Genomic DNA, 21996 nt, shown 5'->3' with positions numbered 1-21996 from the left:
ATATCCTTTTTCCAGTGGCATGGCCTCGTATCTGCCTGGCTCTGCTTTCTGTCCCACATCCTTCCTTCACACCCACCAAGAAAGTTGGCCAAGACATGGAAAACCATTTTGCTTTGGCCTTGAGGTTTGCCACCACCACCACCGCCACTTCCCCAGTGAGGAGAGTGTGAATGGGGTTCCAAGGAAAGGAGAGGAGAAATGAGTATCTAAGCTTTTTTTCCTGTTCAGATTTCTCAACTTTCATGTCTTCAGCTACAACATTTTCCTTCCTCAGTCTGTTTTAGACGATGCCCTTTTTTCATAGACTAACCTTTTACTTTTTGGTTATATTTAATTAAGAAATACAGTAGTCATTGAAAGAATAATATAATGAATACTTGTGTGCTCACCAGCCCTCTTAAAAAATCAATAATATGGTGTTTGCCAGGGGCTGGGGGTGGGGAGAAATGGGGAGTTGGTGTTTAGTGGGTATAGAGTTTCAGTTTTGCTAGATGATCAGAGATCATCTGTGGAACAGAGATCTAGAACAGAGATCTGCTGTACAACAGTGTGAATATACTTGTCACGACTGCACTGTATGATTAAGAGTAAATTTTATGCTATGTTTTCACCACAATTAAAAAATATATACCAATGATACCTTTCACTCAAAACCATCATCTTTATTTGCCTGAAAGGGCAGATTTCTACTGGTTCAGTGGTCTCCTTGAGTCACAAAGAGGAAGACTATGGTTCTACTTGGGACCATAGAGGTTTAAGGACAAGAGCCCACCAAGGGGCCAAGTCGCTTGAGAACTCCTCTTGAAAAAAAAAAAGTGCTAGGGAGAATCTTGGCACTTATTTGTACCTTGCCTTTTTTCCTAGAGTTAGTTTACAAAAAGTACATTCAACAAGATAAACATTATTAGGGGGATCATAAAACGGTAGAGGGAAAGATGAGGGGAGCATGAGGGAGGCTGAAATTACAGGGTCCAGATACACAGTTCTCCTATCTGGTCTGGCCTACCCCAAGGAGATCATCTGAAGAGTGTCTAGAAGACCAGCTGGGTGGCCTCTCAGGCAATGCTCCAGAACCACAATTTCTCTGAGGGAAGCTTTGAGCAGATATGGAGGCGGCAGCCAATCTGTGGACGTTCTCCCCAGTGTGTTTCTGAAGTCCAATGAGTGGATGCACACTGAGGGGAGAGCTCGTGCCCTCTTGTGAAAGCTGAAGAGCCTGTCACGAGCATGGTCTAAAAACATGATCGCTGCATCTGCACACCATAGGCACCTCCTTGGGCTGGAGCTAGAATCTCCTCAAAAGATATTTTGGGTCTATTCCACCAAACCTAATGACCACTCTAAGCCCAAACCCCTCATCAGCAAACAAAGCTGCATGAATTTTACTCTGATGATTTAGGTTCAGAGTTAAAGCTCACCTTGAAGGGGTTAATCTAAGAGCTGGACTCTCTCCAGGCAGCTTAGGACACAGTTGTGGGTTCAGGGGAGCTCTGAGCTTTGTCACAACTTCTGTTCATGTTTTCCCATCAAATCAGCTCTTTGAGAAAGGGTGAAGCCCCTGCCGGTTTCTGAAGGGAGGAGCTGAGGGTCTCCTTCTCAGACACACTCCCACGGAGCTGGGCCAGAGGCAGGTGGCTTGCAGGGGGCAATACATCCCAAGGGAAAAGAGGGAGGGGAACTCCAAAGACGCGTTCCAGGTTTGGTACAGCATTTATCACACCTGTGATAAGACAGGTAGAGGATCTCCAGTCATGGGCTGTCAGGGCAGAATCCGACATCCTGGATCACTTGGTCCAACCCTCTCACTTGGCAGGCCAGGGGCCCAGAGATGTTAAGTAGCCTGCCCAATATCACAGAGCTAGGTAGAGCAAATGCAGAACCATGGCTCAGGACCTCCTGATCCTGAAGCCTGAGTTCTTTCCCTCCCGTCACTGCTTCTTTCCATGTCTCCCAGTCCCCAGCATGGGCCTGCACAGATGGTAGATGCTTAGTTAGTTATTGTGGTTTCCCCTTTTCTGTTCCAGTGTTAGGGTGTCTGGTGTTCCCTGGGCTTTCTCTGCTTTACCATCCTCTTTCTGTGATTCTTTTCTTCCCATGGGAGCTCTACAAGGCTCACACCATCTTTCTGCGTCTCATTTCAGCGATGCGGGTCCTTGTACATCTCCCAGCCCTTTTAGCTTCCCTGACTTTGCTCCAGGCTGCAGCATCTGCCACAAGAGGTAAGTGTCTCCCTGTATTGGTTTCCTGGGGCTGATGCAACAAAGGACAGCAAACTGGTTGGCTTAAGACAACAGAAATCTATTCTCCCACAGTTCCAGAGGCTAGAAGTTCAAAATCAAGGTGTTGGCAGGGTCGTGCTCCTCTGAAGGCCCTAGAGGAGAATCCTTCCTTGTGTCTTCCTAACTTCCGGTGGCTCCCAGTAATCCTCGGTGTTTCTTGGCTTACAGCTGCATCACTCCAATCTCTGCCTCCGTCTTCACACGGCCTTCCTCTGTGTGTGTGTCCTCTCCTCTTGTTGAAAGACCACCAGTCATTGAATTTAGAGCCCACCCTAATCCTGTACATGTATGACTTCTTCTTAATTAATTACATCTGCAAAGACCCTTTTTCCACATAAGATCACATTCTGAGCTTCCATTTGGAGATGTATTTTTAAGGGGTGTATTTAACACCACATTCCCCTTGTTCAGAGACTGCATCCTGCCTGCCATGCTCCAGACCCCAATATGAGTGAAAATAAGGAATCCCACCTCTACCCCACACCATTCCCTTCCCTACATCAGGGTCCTAGTGATCAGCTAAGCCCTTTGATGGACTTGCTTAAGGGTCCACCTCACCAAGACCAGAAAATTTCCTTAGCCCAGTAGCCTGAATGGTTGCATACCTTCTTGGTCCCATCACTGGGTATTCTAGGGGACTTTTGAAGAGCAATTTTGACAACTTATTGAGGATCAGAGCGTATTCTTCCCATGCTGTGATTTTTCTCCTTGAAGACTCTTGTGAATGTTTCCCAACCTTGATCTTCTACTGGCTCATATTTGAGGGATGGGGTAATGGCTGAGAAAGAGGGAGATAGAGGCAGAGGGCATCTTGAAGGATCGACATCTGATACCCTGCTCCTTGCTTCTCCCCATCCAAGAGCAATCTCCCACGACGGCTGCCATCTCTGATGCTGTGAATCAGGTCAAAGTCCAAGTCAACAAGGCCTTCCTGGAATCCCGGACCAGGTACGACACACACACACACAACGTACGGCCCTTCTGGGGCTTCCTGTTGACAAGCACATCTAGGCCAGCCCCGGAAAACCAACAAGCCAAAGCAATTATACAACCTGCCCTTCCACCTCCGGGTATGTGGCAAGCAGGATATCAGCACACAACTCCTAAAATCCTCAGCCTATAAATTACTTTGAAGAGGCTATCTTATCTAATCCTATGAACATTTTCTTCCACATGGCCGAATGTTTCCTTGGGTCATGCCTTCCAGAGTCTCAGAAAGTCTGTACATAGAAGTTGTCCATTCATTCAACTCATATTGACTGACTTAGGTCAGGTTCCCTAGAAGCAGAACCTGAGAACGGGTTCTGCAGGTCTTATTGGGTGCAGGTGACTTATTAGGGTGTGCTCTCAGGAAAGCTGTCAGAGTGCGAGAGTAAAGCCGGAGGGGCGAGAGGAGGAAGTTAAGAAGGACGTGGTTTAAGGTCTAGCCTCAGCCAACCTCACAGGCAGATCTGGAGCATAGGTTGCACCTCAGAGCCTGTCTCATCTTGGAGTAAGGAAGTGGAACTTTCATCTGCCAAATGTTTCCTTGACGTCAGTCAGATGTGCTGCAGGCTCAGGGCTGAGAGTGGTGCCGCATGCGGTGTAACTGCCAGGCACCTCCAGCCATGCAGCCCCATTGGCTCAGAATCAATCGCCCAGGTAGGTTTCAGGTGTGAGGCTTCAGCAGCTGCCCCCTCAGCAGCTAGGGGTGGAGCACACCAGCCCTATAAAGGGACCCAAGGGCACTTGGGGATAGGGATCCCGCAGGGCACCAGCAGAGTCAGCCACCCTCCAACCATGTGCGGGGGCAGGGATCCCTGAAATAAGCCATGCAGACTGGGTCCCTGCCCTCAGGAAGCCCATACGTGAGCTAGACGAACAAGAGTGACCATTGTGTTGAGCAGAAGACAGGCTTATTCTTTCCACTCGCTGTCCATTTCCACTAGACTTGGGGCTTCCTTCCTTCTTGGCCCTCAAACGACCTCTCAAGCAGACCCATCACTTTTTGCTGACTTTAGATGACAAGATTTGCTCTGGTCACTCCTCGTCCTGACAGCAGTGTCCTTTCGGGAATTCAAACGTCAGCACAAGAAGACAAAGCCCAGAGCTTCTCACTTCCCTCAGCTCAGAGCTGCTTTAGGCTTCCAGTGAGGGAGGCAGCACAGTCTGCTTGTCCCTCCCTCCTGGGCTCCTCCTTCTCCCCCAGCCCACCTTTCTGACTCCTGAGGGGTTCAGCTGGGGGAGAGAGGAGAGAGACAGGATGGCAAGTCACCTGGACAACTTAGTGCCTTGTGGGAGGTCTGAGGCTCCCTCCTTGGGCACTTTTCAGCTCTCTCTGAATCTGCTGCCAACTCCCTGACCCAGGGAGGTTTCTGGCCAGTAGCTTACAGCTCCACCCCTCTGCCTGGAAGCATCCGGCTCGGCTCACTCCCTCCCCCCTCCACTCCCTCTTGAGCCAGGCTCCTTTTAGGCAGGCTCCGGAAGAATTAAAGCTTCGCCCTGCTGCTGGAGGATGTGCATTATTTGGGGCCCAGTGCTGCCCTGTCTGGCTTACTCTGCTGTTAGGTGCACAGCGTCAGCCACCACTTCTTTTCTCTGGCTCTTTGAGCAGGTATCAACCAACGGCCATGACTGCAGGACACAAAGTCGAGCCCTCCTCCTAAGGCCCTTGTCACGAGAATTAAAGCAAAGAGGAGGCCCCATGGTGGCAGGAGGGAAATGCCTGGCATTTCAGCAACTATCTCCAAATGAAAATTCTTTCTCTCTGCTTAACTTTAACCCTTTTATAGCCCCAAGGTGGGGATAGAACCAAAGCCACATAATCAGTGTTCATCAGCTCCTTTGTAAGTCATACACAGGACCACCAGCCCTGCTTTGGAACTCGTCCCCACTGGTTAGTTCTTGGACTTAAGGGCCTCGTGGAGATGTAAAGAATCCGACTGAAACATCTTGCTACACAAGCACACAGACAATCCAACGACGCATGTTTTGTGATAAGGACAACGAAGGAAATAACCAGAGCAATAGTTGCTGCTTTAGGTACAGGGATCAGGGAAGCCTGATGGAGGATGAGAAGGAGCCAGCCATGCAGAGAGCCAGGGGGATGGCATTCCAGGGACTGGGAACAGTACAGGCAAAGGTCCTGGGGCAGAAAAGAGCTTAGGGTGCTTAGGAGACAGGAAGAAAGCCAGTGCTGGTGGAGATGGTAAGCAAGCAGGAGCACACAGGTGAGGATAGAGACATGGACCCTGAGGGCCACAGAGTCAGAAAGCAGACTAGTGGTTGCCAGGGGCCGGCGAGTAGGGTGGGAGGGAGGAATGGGGAGTGACTGCTTAATGAATATGGGGTCTCCTTTGCGGGTGGTGAAAATGTTTTGGAACTAGATAGAGGTGATGATTATACAACATTATGAGCATGTATGCAGCAAGCAGATGGCTTCATCCACGTTAAAGCAACAAAGCGCTTTAATCAGACAGTGGCGTGGTCTGCTTTTCATTCTAAAAAGCTCACTCCAGCTGCCCCCTAGGGAATGGAAGGGAGAGGGACAGGAGTGGAGGCAGAAATCCAGTTAGGAGGCTGCTGTGGCCGTCCAGACAGGAGAGGATGGTGGCTAGGACAAGGGGGAGGCCTGCAGATGGAAAAAGAGTTCAACCAAAGCCTGGCCTCCTCCCACGGAGCCCAGCCCTGAGGCGAAGCAGGAGGTAAGTCCCTGGTGAGTCAGGTTCAGGCAGGAGAGCCAGGCAGAGAGCAGGGCAGGGGAGGAAGCAAGGAGCGCCTGCACCCTTGTGTGGGGCCTTTCCAGTGGAGCCCTGGGAGGCCCAGCATCCCACCTTCTTTGTTCATGGGGTGAGGGACCCTGTGGGACCTGGCTGATGATGACGATGACACTGATGCTAACACATGCATTTAGTCTGTGCCTGACACAGCTCTAGGGTATCTATCCTTCCCAAAATCCTATGATGTGCTAAATTGAACTATATGAAATAGCTGTCTGCAAGTTCAAAATGATCAAATAGCATGGAACAACCTAAGGTTACTATCATTATCCTCATTTTATGGGTAAGGAAACTGGGTACAGAGAGGTTGAGTAAGTTGTCCACAGGCACACTAGTAAGTGGCAGTCAGGAGTCAGGCCCAGCCAGTGTGTTCCAAAGGTCACACGCAAGGCCTTGGTGTAAGGAATACTTTGATCCTCGCTTTGCAGAGGGGCAGGTCACTCAGAGGTCATATCAGTAAACCAATCCTGGTGGAACCAGATTCAAACCTTGCCTCTAGGCCCAAACTCTAGGTCAGTGCTGTCCAATAGAACTTTCTGCAAGGACAAAATGTTCTATGTCTGTGCTGTCCAGTACAAGAGCCACTAACTACACATGGCTATTGAGCACTTGAAATGTCACTAGTGCCACGGAGAAACCGAATTTTTAATTTTCCTTAATTTTAATGAATTTCCATTTAAATAGCTACACATGGCTAATGGTTACCATATAGGACAGTGCTGTAGTCTGGGCCACTGGGCCATGATGTCTCCTCCAACAGCAGCAAAAAGACAATCTGGCTTATTTTCTGGGGTTTACTTTATCGAGTTGGGGGGAGGCTGGAGGTGGTTGGCCTGGTGATTAGAGCACAGTCGTTACCATTTTGTGCCTGCCCCACTCACACATGGAGCCACCAGGCTGAGACATGTGCCCCTGGTGCTTGAAATAGAGTTAACCCGATCTATAGTGACAGGCCACGTGTTACAGCCAGTGAATTGTACCCCAGAAGCAGGGTTGTCTTTTGCGAGAATTTGAGCCACTTCCAATATTTCAGAGGCTTAGAGCCATAGAGGCCATCTCATAGAAACCCTCATCTCACACATGGAGAAACTGAGGCACGGGGAGGGGTAGATGGTCCTCATGGAGGAACTTTGTTTTTTTAATTTTTTTTCTTCCTTTTTCTCCCAAAGCCCCCCAGTACATAGTTGTATAGTTTTAGTTGTGGGTCCTTCCAGCTGTGGCACGTGGGATGCCGCCCCAGCATGGCTCAACGAGCGGTACCATGTCCGCACCCAGGATTTGAACCAGCAAAACCCCAGGCCACTGAAGTGGAGTGGGCAAACTTAACCACTTGGCCACGGGGCTGGCCTCTGGAGGAACTTTTGGTTTTTTGAGGAAGATTAGCCCTGAGCTAACATCCATGCCCATCTTCCTCTACTTTCTATGTGGGACTCCTGCCTCAGCACGGCTTGACAAGGTTCGTGCCCATGATCCAAACCCACATGCCCAGGGCCGCTGAAGCGGAGCCTGCAAACTTAACCACTACACCCCCGGGCCAGCCCCTGGAGGAGCTTTTCTCATACACCTTGCCCTCGGTCATCTCTGTGTTGTCACCAGCTTCTTAGTAAAAGGGTTTTTGGTTTCTCATTTTATACACGGGAAATTAAGAATAAAAGGCTGAACATCTGGCCCAAGAAATGGTCAGCAAGAGGCTGGCTGCCACAGCCCAAATCTGAACAGCCCCCACAATAGCTCTAGGGCCAGATGCCATTAAGGACATTTTCATGGGCAGAACGGAAGGCCCACTGGCATGTTATTTCTAGAATTCTCGGTCCACAAGGCTCAGTGAGATGCCAGCTACGTGTCAGGGGTTCCTCAGTCTGAATTAGTCAGTCCTGGATTTTGGGTGTTTTTAAGGTTCCCCAGTTGATGCTGACGCAGCCAGCACAGCTGCAACCCTTTGATTCTAATTCAGGAAGTGCTCACGTCCATCTGCCTGCCTTCTCTCAGAACCAGACCTCGCAAAGCTTAATGACACACTGGAGCTTCCTCCTCCCACGAGAGATTTTCAGAGGCGTTAGAAGGAAAACGTGGAAAGATCCTGAGAGCACAGGAAGTGCTTGTTTTCCACATGCTGCCCGCCCCCCTTGGCTGCTCCCTAGACACACACCACCTCACATCCCATCTACAGGGTTGAAGCTGAGGGGCCCGGCCATGACTCCCCCATTGCTCTCCGTTGTAGGCTGAAGACCGCCCTGAGCTCTGAGTCGCCCAGCACTCGACAGCTCTCCGAGTACCTCAAACACGCCAAAGGCAGGACACGCACAGCCATCCGCACCGGGCAGGTGTGGGAGGACTCCTTAAAGAGACTGAGGCGGAAAGCGACCTTGACCAACGCCACAGGTACAGAAAACCCACCAGCTCTCTGATGGCAGGAAGGAGTCATCTCTCTGCAGGAGAGAGCAGAAGCCACCAAAAGCTGCATTCCCTATTAAGAGCTCTCTCCTCAGAGAGGCACTCCTGTCTCTCCCTTCTAGAATCATAGACCTGCAGAGCAAGGAGGGGCTGAAATGATAGCTGGGTCAATGCTCTTCTTTGCAGAGAAAGGAACTTAGGTCCAGCAAGGTCACATTGCCAACTCCAAATGAGGGGACATTCATGCTCTTTGTATAAAACCATCTGTAAGGCCTCTGTTCAGAGGAAATACTAAAGTCAATAAACATGGGCTCCATGTCCAAACCACAATGTCACCACTTCCGCCTGTGAATGGGACATTTAAGCCACCTGTGTCAAGGGGATTTACTGGGATAATGTCACAGGAGATGAGATTTACATCTTGTTCTGGGTAACATGGAGCTGAAACGATGAGCTGATGGATTGGTCGTGACCTCCTCCAACCTCTCCACCCCCACCCCCTGCCAAATGTCACAGCTCACGGAGCGTCATGGAGGAAGGGGTCTGGTCCTGACCGGAAGAAGAGGCTGCAGGTTCTCCCCAGGGAAACATCAAGTGGGGGAAGATCCTTGGCCTAGGACTTGGGCAAATTCCAAAGATCCCAAAGAAGGAAAGTGGGACCAGGTAGGGAGAAGCAGGGGGCACTTTGGCTTCTGAGACTCAAAAGGTGCTGGGTTGAAGGCTGGCGCCTGCCAACCTCCACAGAGGATCCCCCGGACAAAGCCCGCAGAGAGCCAGATTCCCTGCCTCTCTCTCCTTGCAGCTGCCAACATGGGTCACAGGCTGCATTAGGAGGGTCTGTGCCCACGTGGAAGCCTCGGATGCGTCAAGCCGCCACTGTGTTACTCCTCCCCAGACCACAGTGGCCCTCGCTTAAAAATTACCTGCCCTCCCCACAGCTTTCTTGTCTAGATTTCTGCTTGCTTGCTGCTTTAGATGTCAGTGAAGCTTTAGAAGAAAAGCAGTTTTACCAAACTAACTCATACTAACGTGTACTTAACCTCTCAGGGGTATTTTCATTCTAAAAGAAAGATCTGTTGATTCAAAAGATCTGGTAGGCAAAGAATTACTAACAATTCTGGGGACTTTCACAGTTTACTATCTGTGCGGCTTTGGGCAAGTCTCCTGAGCACCATGGTCTCAGTTTATTCTCTGTAAAGCAGGAATTAAAATTCTTACTTTAAAGGGCTGCCGGGAATAAATGAGAAACCACCTGAGAAAAACTTAGAACATAGAATGCATTCCAAAAAATCTAAGTTCCCCCTGGTTTCCGTTTCCTGCGTTCCCGCAGTGCGTCAGAATGGAGGAAAACCTCAGCCCCTTTAGCGTCCCTTCTGTTTCAGACCCCAGCCTGGACTTGACTGCACTCTCTTCCGAGGTGGGCTGTGGTGCCTCTGTTCCTGTGGTGGAATGCGACGCGCACAGCCCTTACCGCACCATCACGGGCGACTGTAATAACAGGTGAGCGCGCAGGGGAGAGTGTGGCGGCAGGCTCTCGCAGTCACCACACCTGCCCACCCGCCCAGCCCAGCCAGGGTCCCTGGACCTTGGGCATTCCCGCAAAACTGCCACCGCCTTACCCTCCTGGACTTGGGTCTCACCGGAATCTGTTCTGTTGGAACCCTGCCCTGACTTCCCCACCTTCGAAAAAGACCACTCTATCCCACTGGAAGCAGCACCCTTCCGCAGGGCAGAGGAACCCCGCGCCTTCAGGGAGGGGGAGTAGTTCAGAAACCCCACATTTGAGAGGCGCCTCCTCCGCGCCCCCTTTCCTTCGAACAGAGGCTCCCTGGTCCTTCCCCATGGGATCCCCATGGGGTTTGCGGAGAAGCAAACCCTGGAGCTGACCGGCGGAGGCTGAAGGCGGGTCTTGCTCGGTTTCAGGAGGAACCCTGCGCTGGGCGCCGCCAACAGGGCGTTGGCGCGCTGGCTGCCCGCTGAGTACGAGGACGGGCTCTCCCTGCCCTTCGGGTGGACGCCGAGCAAGACGCGGAACGGCTTCCCTCTCCCGCTGGTGAGGGCGCGCCGGGGGTGGGGGCGAGCCCCGAGCAGCAGAGTGATGGCTGGACGCGAAAGGGGAGAGGATGCACTAATCAAACACACACGGCAAGGAAGAAGAAATAAGTGGGAGGATAGAGGGATGCGCCACGGAGCCGCAGGAGATGGACATTGGGACTTGCTCCCAGGCGATGTTCCCCAAACTACCACTAGAGGGCAGCAGAGCTCGGAGCCGTGAGGCCAGATACCCCGGGGGGGTCTCCCAGGCAGATGGCCTCCCTGCCCCATCCTTACCCTGCTCCAGCCCCTGCAGTGCATCAGCTGTTGTTTGCCTGGAGGTCCTATCTGTTGGCCTCATCTGAGTTGGCAGCCCCTCTCCAGAGCCCCTCTTCCATTCCCAGACACCTGGCATCTCCGTGGTACTTACTTCAGGGGCAGCCTGTCTTTGTTTCCCCTCTCCCTAGTGGAAAGGACACTGGCCTTGCAAGTCATCAAGTCATACATCCTGCATTCAGTCCCATCCCTGACCCTTTGTAGCTGCAGGACCTTGGAGAATTGACCTTGCCGCTCTAGGACTCAGTCTGCTCATCTACAAAATGGGGATAATGCGCCCCACCTCACAAGCTTGTCATGGGGATTCAATGTACCTGTTACATTGTAGGTACTCAATAACCTGTAGTTGAATCTGAATCCTCAAAGCACTTTTTCCTCCAATCCTCCTTCCCCTTCTGTTTCCATCTGTAGGCCCGTGAGGTATCCAACCAGATCATGGGATACCTGACTGAGGATGTGCTGGACCACAACAGGTCCCTGCTCTTCATGCAGTGGGGTCAAATTGTGGACCATGATCTGGACTTTGCCCCCGAAACCGAGCTGGGGAGCAGCGAGTACTCCAAGGAGCAGTGTGACGAGTACTGTATCCAGGGGGAAAACTGTTTCCCCATCATGGTAGGCCCCTCAGCTGCCTGTCCCTGACAAGCCCCTTGCCTCCCTCAGGTAGCAGACATTCCCAGCCTGACAGCCAGGGTCTCTTGGTAGGCCTTGAATGCTGACTTGACAGCTTCCCTAGCCACATGCATCCATTCATCCACTCATCCATTTATTCAGTAAATAGACATTAATCATCTACTGCATGCCAGGCAGTGCACTAAGCACTGGGATTCACAGGTGAGTAAGACACTGTTCCTTCCCTCAAGGACAAGGGCGTGTGTGGGAAATGGACAAGTAACCACTACTGGCAAAATTGGGAAGTTTGGGGAGGGTGGTCTCCATCCCTTGCCCAGCGGCAACCTGGGGACTTATTAGAAATGTAAAACCTCAAGCTTCACCCCAGACATTGGGAAACAGAATCTACATTTTAGCAGGATCCCCAGGAGATTAATTTCATCTGCAGTAAAGTTTGTGGAAAGCTGCTCTAAGTCATCCTGGGGTCTGAGAAAGCTGCTCCCAGAAAGAGCTGAAACTCGAGAGATGAATCAGAGTGAGCAGCAAGGATTTGTGGGAGTTTCCAGCAGGAAGGGAGAGGAACTTGCAATGGTGCGCCTTTGCACCTTTTCTTCTTATTCACGGATTTACAGTTAGAGAGTGATTTCGTCACTCAAACAACAAATCAAGGCTCTGTGCTGTGGTATAAGGAACATGAGCTGTGGCGTGAGGTCAATCTGGATCTGAATCTCACATCTTCGTCTTCCGGTTTGTAAGTTGTTGGGCAAATTACATAACCTTTCTGAACCTCAGTTTTCCCACCTGTAAAATGGGACTGAATTATCTACCTTACAGGGTTTCATGAGGACCAAAGTGAGATAACGTATGCATGATGTCTAGCATGTGGTAGGTCCAAAAAAAACCCAGCGGTAGTTATTGTTAGTAGTAATTATTAACAAACCCTTCCTAGCTCATGTCCTGCATCCTTGTCCAGGATCTCAGGACTCCCTCCCCACCAAAAATTTGGAGCCTTTGCTATGAAAGAGAGCAAAGAGCTGAATGATTCCCTTCAGCACTTTTATCCAGCGAGATGTAACGAACTTCAGGGCATTGCGGGTCCAGGAGGTGTAGCGTCAGCAGGAGGCTTCTGAAGTCTGTTTGGTCCCAGGGTCCCAGGAGCCCGCCATCAGCATCTTTGCCAGCTGCATCCAGCTTCATCCTCTTCCCTGGGGAGAGGTTGCCAGGGCCCAGCTGTGCCACCTCAGCCCAGTCACCCACCCCAATCTCTCCTGCAGTTCCCGCCCAATGACCCCAAGCTGGAGACCCAAGGGAAGTGCATGCCTTTCTTCCGAGCCGGATTTGTCTGCCCCACTCCACCTTACCAGTCCCTGGCCCGAGAGCAGATCAATGCTCTGACCTCCTTCCTGGATGCCAGTTTTGTGTATGGCCCAGAGCCCAGCCTGGCCAGCCGCCTCCGAAACCTTAGCAGCCCCCTGGGCCTCATGGCTGTCAACCAGGAGGTCTGGGACCACGACCTGGCCTACTTGCCCTTTGACAACAAGAAGCCAAGCCCCTGCGAGTTTATCAACACCACTGCCCACGTGCCCTGCTTCCTGGCAGGTGAGTCTAGACTGGGAACAGAGGGGCCCACAGGCAAAGGGATTATCCCAAGGACTGAGAGTAGAGGGAGGCCGGAAAACTTCATGAGACTGCCAGGCAGCTTCCCGAGAGGCTTTACCATTGCTTTTCCTGGTCATCTTCTTAAAAAAATGCACACCAAGCCACTACTGCTTCTGGCAGTGGTCCAGGACTGGCAGAAGGACCCAGATGAATCCAGCATCTAAGAACATGTGTTCACTGTAAAAAAAAAAAAAAAAAAAGAATCAAGGCAGTCCAGAGAAACACTAAGAAAATCTGCAAAATCCACCCACAGATAATCATTGTTAACCTTTAATGCCTATCTTTCCAGTGTTTCTTCCATCATAGTTACAGTTCTACAAAATTGAGGTCATAGGGTAAGTGACGCTCTGTAACCTGATGTCTTCACTTAACAGATCACGTCACTAAACATTCTTCTACAACGTGATTTTTAAGGGCTGCCTGCTCTTCCATGACATATGTTACCATAACTTACCTTATCAACCCTATCCGAAGACATTTAAGTTCTTTCTAGTTTTTCTGTGATTTTTTCGTTGTTTTTAGGTAATGAAAATGATTGTTAATGAATGGTTGTGCTCATTTTTAATAATTTTATTGAGATAACTTCCTAGAGAAGGAAGTTCTTGATTAAGAGGAATGTATATTTTCTTTTCTTCTTCTTCTTCTTCTTTTTTTTTTTTTTGGTGAGGAAGATTGGCCCTGAGCTAACATCTGTTGCCAGTTTTCCTCTTTTTGTTTGAGGAAGATTGTCACTGAGCTAACATCTGTGTCAGTTTTCCTCTATTTTGTATGTGAGATGCTGCCACAGCATGGCTTGATGAGTGATGTGTAGGTCCATGCATGGGATCCGGGTCACAGAAGTGGAACATGCGAACTTAACCACTATGCCACTGGGCTGGCCCCCAAGGAGGAATGTATATTTTTAAGGCTTTTTATAAACTTGGCACAAAGCCCTTACTCTACACAGCCTGTGCACAACCAAGCTCCCCGATTCTGTTCATTCCAGGAGCTCATGCCCTCCTGGTCCTCTCTGCCTTTGGCTTCTGGAGGAGGCCTTCCCATTTGCAAAAATCTGCTGTCCCATGACCAACCCCCTGCCCACCCAGACGTGGCAGAAGGCTGGCCCATGGGCTCAGATCGCTTTGATTCTGTGTCCACATATGGCTCACATCAATCCAGACACAAAACCAAGCCCTTTCCTGTTTCCCACAGAAATATCCACTAAGACCAAGCGTTTGTAAACGTAATAGACTTTCTTGCAGATTAGGGGACACACGGAGAAGTCCCTTGTGAAACACCTGGTCTTTTACCGTTTGACTGACACCCCCTCATGCTGTTCCTCCCTCCCTCCCCACAGCCCCCATCTCCAGGTTCTTCTCCCTTTATTACACAGAGGAATTCAACCCTACCCAGACTTCTGCCCTCAAACTTGCATTCCTAAAACCTTCCAAGTTGCTGCACACAACAAAAAGCCCCTTGTTTATTTGTACGGCCAAGCCTTAGAGGGCAGTTGGGATTGTGATTAGCAAACGTTCACTTTTTAATGCCGTCTGTAGTGTTTATCGGAATCTTGTGAGGTCAGCCTTATTATCCCCATTTTCACAGATACGGAGACTGAGCCTTAGAAATGTTAAGTAATTCATCCAAAGCCACACAGTTTAGAAGTGTGTGTGTAGGGCTGAGATTCAAACCTGTGAATCCCGACCCCGACCCCTTTCCGCCTGACTTCCCCTAAGTTAACTGGAAGGAGGGGCTTAGGAGAGGGTGTCTTTGGGGCACCATCATTTATTTCTTTGTGCAGGTTACTGGGTTCGGGGGCTGCTCAAGGGGAACCCACCTTCCTGCCTTCTGGGCTTTCAGGCGATTCCCGAGCCTCGGAGCAGATCCTGCTGGCCGCTTCCCACACCCTCTTTCTCCGAGAGCACAATCGGCTGGCCAGAGAACTAAAGAGACTCAACCCTCAGTGGGATGGAGAGAAGCTCTACCAGGAAGCCCGGAAAATCCTGGGAGCCTTCGTGCAGGTACAGAGGCCCAGGGGCACTGGCTCACACGCTCCCTGGCTTCTGCTGCTGGCTCTGCCCTCTGCCCGCCACCACATCTCCAGCTGCCTCCTCCGCTTTCCACATGTCCACTTCCCTTTCCTCTCCTCCGCTGCTTCTTTCCCACCGACTCATTCTCTTAAGCCATCCTTTTGTTTCTTCAGCTTCTCTGCCCCAAAATGAATCCCCGGATTCAGATTGTTGGAAAGTTATTCATATGTCCGTCACTCGGTGTGCCTGCCCAGGTGGCATCACTGGAATTACTCCTGGGACTGTAACATAGCAGTTATTTTGGTTATTTTGATTGGATTATCTTCTTTTAAAATTCTCTACACCTAAGCCACACATCACAGGCATAGTCAATTGCGCTTTTGGTTGGCTGATGGACTAGCTAGAAGAGACTGACAAAGGTTGATATATTGCTATTAACCGTGCACATATTTTTAAACACGTTATTTTGAAAAAATTGTAGATTCTCAAGAAGTTGTAAAAAAAATATATACAGGAACCTAGCCTGCCCCCGTGCTAAGATTTTGCATAACTATGACACACTATCAAAGGCAGGAAGTTAACACTGATATAAACCATAGAGCTTATGCAGATTTCACCAGCTATAAATGCAATCCTCTGTGTGTGTGTGTGTGTGTGTGTGTGTGTGGCTCCATGCAATTTTATCACATGTGTAGTTTCATGTAACCACCATCACAATAAAAATACTTAACTCTACCACCACCACAAGACTCCCTCATGTGACCCTTTCATAGCCACATCCACCCTCCCCTTTCCATATCCCTAACCCCTGGCAACCACTGGTCTGTTCTCTATCTGAGCAGTTATGCTATTTCACCCATGTTATATAAATGAAATCATGCAACATGTATCCTTTTGAGATCGGCTTTTTACATTCAGCATAATTTCCTTGAGGTTCATCCAAGGCGATGCATATATCAATAGTTCATTCCTTTTTGTTTCTAAGTCGTATTCCATGGTTTAACTATTCACCTACTAAAGGGCATTTGGATAGTTTCCAGTTTGGGGTTATTATGAGTAAAGCTGCTATGAACATTTCTGTATAAGTTTCTGCATGAAAATAAATTGTTATTTCTCTGGGATATATGCCCAAGAGTGCAATAGCTGGGTCATATGGTAAGCCTATTTTTAGTTTTAAAAGGAACTGCCAAACTATTTTCCAGAGTGGCTGGGTCATTTTTACATTCCCACCAGCAATGTATGAATGATCCAGTTTCTCTGCATCCTGGTCATTATTTGGTGTCATATCATTTTTTTCACTTTTTCTGATAAGTATGTAGTAATATCTCGTTATGGTTTAATTTCCATTTCTTTAATGGCTAATCATATTGAACATCTTCTCATGTGCTTATTTGCCATCTGTATATCCTCTTCAATAAAATACTTGTTCATATATCTTGCCCATTTTCAAATTGGATAAATTTTCTTTTAATGTTGAGTTTTGAGAGTTCTTTATATATTCCAGATACAAGTCCTTTATCAGATATGTGACTTTAAATATTTTCTCCCAGTGTGTACTTTATCTTTTCATTCTGTTAACAGGGTCTTTTGTGGAGCAAGAGTTTTTAATATTGATGAGATCATAGTTATCAATTTTCTCCTTTCATGGATTGTGCTTTTGGTGTCAAGTCTCAAGAATTCTTTCCCCAGTCCTAAGTCCCAAAGATTTTTCTCTTTTTTTTCCCTAGAAGTTTTATGTTTTACATTTAAGTGTATGATCCATTTGGGGTTCATTTTTGTCTGAAGTGTGAGGTGTAGGTCAAGGTTCATTTTTTTGGCCTGTGGATGTCTAATTGCTCCTGCACCAGTTATTGAAAAGGCTATTTTTTTCTCTTTTCAATTGCTTTTCGTCCTCTGTTAAAAGTTATTTGGGCATATTTATATGAATCTATTTCTGTGTTGTATATTCTATTCCATTAATCTATGTGTCTTTTCCCACACCAGTACCACCGTGTTTAGTTACTGTAGCTACATAGTAAGGCTTAACATCAGGAAGAAGGAGTCTTCCCACATGACTCTTCCTTTTCAAAATTGTTTTGGCTATTGTATGGTATTTCCCTTTCCACGTATGTTTTTAAACAAGCTTATCTGTGTCTACAAAGAAAACTTGCTGGGATTTTGATAGGAATCGCATTAAAACTATAGATCAATTTGGGGAGAATTGACATCTTTACAATGTTGAGTTTTCCAATATATAAACACAGTAGGTCTCTCCAAGTATGTGGGTTTCCTTTGGATCTTTCATCAACATTTTGTAATTTTTATTATACAGATCCTGTACTTGTTTGTTACATTTATGCCTGAATACTTCATTTTCTTTGGAGGAACTGTAAATGGTATTACATCTCTTATTTCAGTTTCCCCTTGCTTGTTATTAGTAAACAAAAATATAATTGGTTTTTGTGTGTTGATCTCGTATCCTATGACCTTGCCGAATTCAATGAGTTTTAGGTTCTGTAGACTCCTTGGGATTTCCGGCATACACAATCATGTCATCTACAAAGAAAGACAGCTGTATTTCTTCTTTTCTAATCTACATGTTTTTTATTTCTTTTTCTTACCTTATAACAGTGGCTATAACTTCCAGTACTATGTTGAATAAGAGTGGTGAGAGCAGACATCCTTGTCTTCCCAATATTAGAGGAAAAGCATTCAATATTTCACCATTAAATATAATATTAGTTGTAAATTTTTTGTGGATGCTCTTTAGGAGGTTGAGGAAGTTCTGCTCTATGCCTAGTGTACTAAGAGTTTTTATCACGCATAGATGTTGAGTTTTGTCAAATGCTTTTTCTGCATCAATTTATACAATCATATGACTTTTCTTCTTTAGCCTATTCTGCTTGCTGTGGGTTTATTTTGCTTTTCCTTCTAGTTTGTTGAGGCAGGAACTTAGATTATTGATTTGAGAGTTTTCCTCTTTTCTAACGAAAGTATTTAGTGATATAAATTTCCTTCTTAGCTCTGCATTAGTTGCATCCCACAAATTTTGATCTGTTGTGTTTTCATTTTCATTCAGTATGGTTTTTTGTTTGCTTTCTTTCAAACTTCCTCTTCGACCTACGGGTTATTTAGAAGTATATTATTTAATTTCTAAGTGTTTGGAGATTTTCCTCTTGCCTTTCTTTTATTGGTTTTTAGTTTTATTCCATTGTGGGCACAGAATATACTCTGTATGATTTCAATTCTTTTAAATTTGTTAAGATTTGTTTTATAACCCTGGTATGGTTATCTTGTTGAATTTTTCATAGGTCCTTAAAAAGAATGTGTATTCTGCTCTGTTGGGTGGAGTATTCCATAAGTGTCAGTTATATCCTGTTGGTTGGTGGTGCTATTCAGTTCTTCTGTATCCTTGCTGATTTTCTGTCTAGTAGTTCTATCAATTCCTGGGAGTAGGGTGTTGAAGTCCCCAACTATAACTAAGAAGTTGTCTTTTTTCTCTCAGCTCTATCGGTTTCTGCTTCATATATTTTGAAGCTCTGTTGTTTAGTGTGTAAACATTTAGGATTGCTTTATCTTCTTGATGAATAGACCCCTTTTTATTATGTAATGTCCTTTTTTGCCCTTCATGCTTTTCTTTGCTCTGAAGTCAATTTCATCTGATATTAATATAGCCACCCGTGCTTTTTAAAATTAATGTCTCCATGATATATCTTGTTCCATCCATTTCAACCTACCTATGTCATTATGTTTAAAGGTAGTTTCTTGTAAACAGCATATAGTTGGATTACATTTTTTTTAATCTACTCTGCCAATTTCTGTTTTAAATTGGTGTATTTAGATCATTTACATTTAAAGTAATTATTGATGTGTAGGGTTTAAATCTTCCATTTTATTATTTGTTTTCTGTTTGATTCCTGTTTCTCATTCCTCTATTGTTATTGTTTTCTTGCCCTTCTGTAGGTTATTTGAACACTTTTTACAGGTCCATTTTGATTTTCATATATCACTTGGTACAGTTTCCCTAAAGTTGTTCTCAGTATTGTCATATATATATATATATATATATTTGATATGTCATGTATGTCTATGACATATCAAAACCTACTGGTGTCAATGGTTTATCATTTTTCAGTGAGTTATAGAAAACTTACTTCCTTTAGGTCACTACATTTAGCACCATATCAGATGGTGCTTCAACCACAAAACATGATTAAAGAAACTCACAAGGTAGAAAATAATTTACTATGTTTGCTTCCATTTTTACTCATTACATTGTTCTTCTTTCCTTTGTGATGCTCCCATCCTTCTTCCTTTTATCATTTTCTTTATGTTTAAAGAGTTTCCTTTAGTCATTCTTTGAGGATAGTCTGTTAGCAATAAATTCTCTTAGTTTTCCTTCATCTGAAAATATCTTTATTTCCTCTTTATTCTTGAAGAATAGTTTTACCAGATACTAGAGTCAGGATTGACAGTTCTTTTCTTTCAGCACTTGAAAACTCTTGTGCCTCTTCCCTCTGGCCTCTATGATTTCAGATGAGAATTCACTGTTGTTCAAATTGGTGTTCCTTTATAGGTAAGTGTCATTTTTCTTTGGCTGTTTTTAAGACCTTTTATTTGTATTTACTTTTCAGAAATTTCGTTACAATGTGTCTTGGAGTAGATTTCTTTGGGTTTGTTCTGTTTGAAATTCATTCAGCTTCTTGAATCTGTAAATGTATGTCTTTTACCAATTTGAGGAAGTTTTCAGGTATTATTTCTTCAAATACTTTTTCAGTCCCATCTCCTTTCTCCTCTACTTCTAGGATTACATTAGTATGCATGTTAGATCTTTTGTTATTGTCCCACAAAACCCTGAGGGTCTCTTTGAGAGTCTTTTTTTAAGTCTATTTAGTCTATTTTTTATTTAGTCTGTTTTCTCCCTGTTGTTCAGATTCACTAAATTCTATTGATCTGTCTTCCATTCTATCCTGTCATCTCCACCCTACTACTGAGTCTGTCCAACAGGTTTCTTATTTCAGTTTGTGTATTTTCAGGTCTATAATTTCAATTCATTTCTCTTTTATAAATTCTACTTTGCTGAGATGTTCTGGTTTTTCATTTGCTTCAAGCTAACTTATAATTGATTATTGAAGCATTTTTATGGTAGCTGCTTTAGAATCTTTATCAGATAATTCCAACATCTGATTCGTGTCAGTATTGGAATCAGTTGATCGTCTTTTCTCATTAAAATTGTGGCTTTCCTGGTTCTTGTATTATGGGTGATTTTCAGTTGTATCCTACGCGTTTTAGTTATTATGTAAGGAGACTCTCAATTCTATTTAAATCTTCTATTTAAGCAGGTAGTTACCCTGTTTAGGTTTGCCACGTAGCTTCTGGCATACTTTTGTGGGCTTTAGTTCCAATGACAGTTTAGTTTCCTGAGCCTTTGCGATGCTATTCTGGTCTGCTTCATTCTTCTGGTGTGTCTGGGGATCCCGCTCAGTCCCTGCTGATGCTGTCTGAAGAGCAGGAAGGTACTTTCCTGGCTGCCTTCTGTTGCTAAACAACCTTCTAGTGGAGCAGAAGCTACTGCATCTGGGTCTCTTTACGCCATTGAGTGAAGAAGAGAGAGACACAGGGCTTCACTGCTGCAACCCCTCCAGGCAGATCAGACCATTCACCAGCCTGGGTTGTGGATTGAGGGCTGTGATGGCCAAGAGCTTGGGTTGTGAAGCAACTTTGGTGGCTCTTTACTAGGTCTCTGCTGGACTTTGTCTGTCCCAGCCCTTTGGAGAAAGGGAGAGAAGGCTTTTGTTGGCGTCTTTTGTCTGTTCCTATTAGGGGTTCCAGGTTGCCAGCCTCTCGTACCCAGTCTGCAGTATATAGGAACTCAACCACATTGTCATTCCTTAAGTCCTAAGGTCCTCAGCCAGTCCACCTTCTTTCTAGCTTTCAGAGTCTATTTATTGTTGTCTGTTGAATAATTTCCGAGGTATTTAGTTATAGTTAGTGAAAAAGACTAAAGAAAACTGAGTCTACTCCATCTCGTTCTGGAATCGGAAGCCCCAACCTGGTATCTCTTCCTCTTCTTATAAGAACACTAGTCCTATTGGATTAGGGCCCCATCTTTACGACCTTATTTAACCTTTATTAACTCTTATTTAACTCTTTACAGGCCCTATCTCCAAATACACTCACACTGGGGGTTAGAGTGTCAACAAATGCATCTGAGGGGTACATAATTCTATCCATAACAAGGCTTCTTGGGCTACAGGAAAAGAAACCCACTCAGGCTAATTCAGATATTCAGTATGGTTCAACCCTATACATGCGTCAAATGGAAGCTGATAGGGGTTTCTCCTGGAACCCCAGGGCAGTAGTGTAGTTGGGCCTCAGCAAGAGTTAGAGCCAGAGACTGGAAACCATCGGGAATTAGGGCAGCTACTCTCACTTTGTCTCTCCCTCCCCTCTGTTCCTTCCTTCACTTCTCCATTGTTCTCCACTCTCTCTCTGCAGATGGGTTTCCTCTGCTTTTCTGCACATGGTGGAAAATGACAACCCATATGACCCCACGTGTCCCCTCAGATCAAGTGCCATCAGAAACAGTCTAGAATAGCTGTGTCCAAAATCTAAATTCCTGAGAGAGAGAATCCGACCAGCTTGGTCTGGTGCCACAGCTGGGCCAGTCCACTGTGGCCAGGGGCAAGTTCTGTCTCCTGCTGCCTCCCACAGCCTGAGGAGCAGGCTGTCTGCTCCAAGGATGACATGCCCAGAGTCTATGCTGCTGAGCAAATTGGATACAACCTAAGAGTAAGGCAATAAGAGAAGGACCCATGAGTATAGTAGGATATTATACATATTTAATTACATAGTAATTGTGGACTAGGTAGAAATGTAAGAAATGTTAAGCAAAAAAGCAGAATGCAAAATTATGCATTCTCAAGTTCTCTGGGA

At 46.4% G+C, this 21996-nt stretch overlaps 1 protein-coding gene across 2 annotated transcripts in view; it reads left to right on the top strand.

The window, feature by feature from the left end:
* The window catches only part of LPO (lactoperoxidase), a 28972-nt gene that overhangs the window by 2947 nt on the left and 4029 nt on the right, over nt 1–21996 (top strand). For both annotated transcript variants that reach the window (XM_044745811.2, XM_070482925.1), the window contains 8 exons: nt 2142–2219; nt 3140–3227; nt 8259–8419; nt 9814–9931; nt 10355–10484; nt 11213–11416; nt 12688–13012; nt 14912–15072. In XM_044745811.2, coding sequence (XP_044601746.1) covers nt 2144–2219; nt 3140–3227; nt 8259–8419; nt 9814–9931; nt 10355–10484; nt 11213–11416; nt 12688–13012; nt 14912–15072 — 1263 coding nt within the window. In that variant the 5' untranslated portion in view covers nt 2142–2143. The remainder of the gene's footprint in view (nt 1–2141; nt 2220–3139; nt 3228–8258; nt 8420–9813; nt 9932–10354; nt 10485–11212; nt 11417–12687; nt 13013–14911; nt 15073–21996) is intronic.

The sequence above is a fragment of the Equus asinus genome, chromosome 13, assembly GCF_041296235.1.
Source record: "Equus asinus isolate D_3611 breed Donkey chromosome 13, EquAss-T2T_v2, whole genome shotgun sequence".
In the NCBI taxonomy this organism is placed as follows: domain Eukaryota; kingdom Metazoa; phylum Chordata; class Mammalia; order Perissodactyla; family Equidae; genus Equus; species Equus asinus.
Note: the sequence above shows the minus strand (reverse complement) of the source record. Positions and strands in the feature narration are given on the sequence as shown.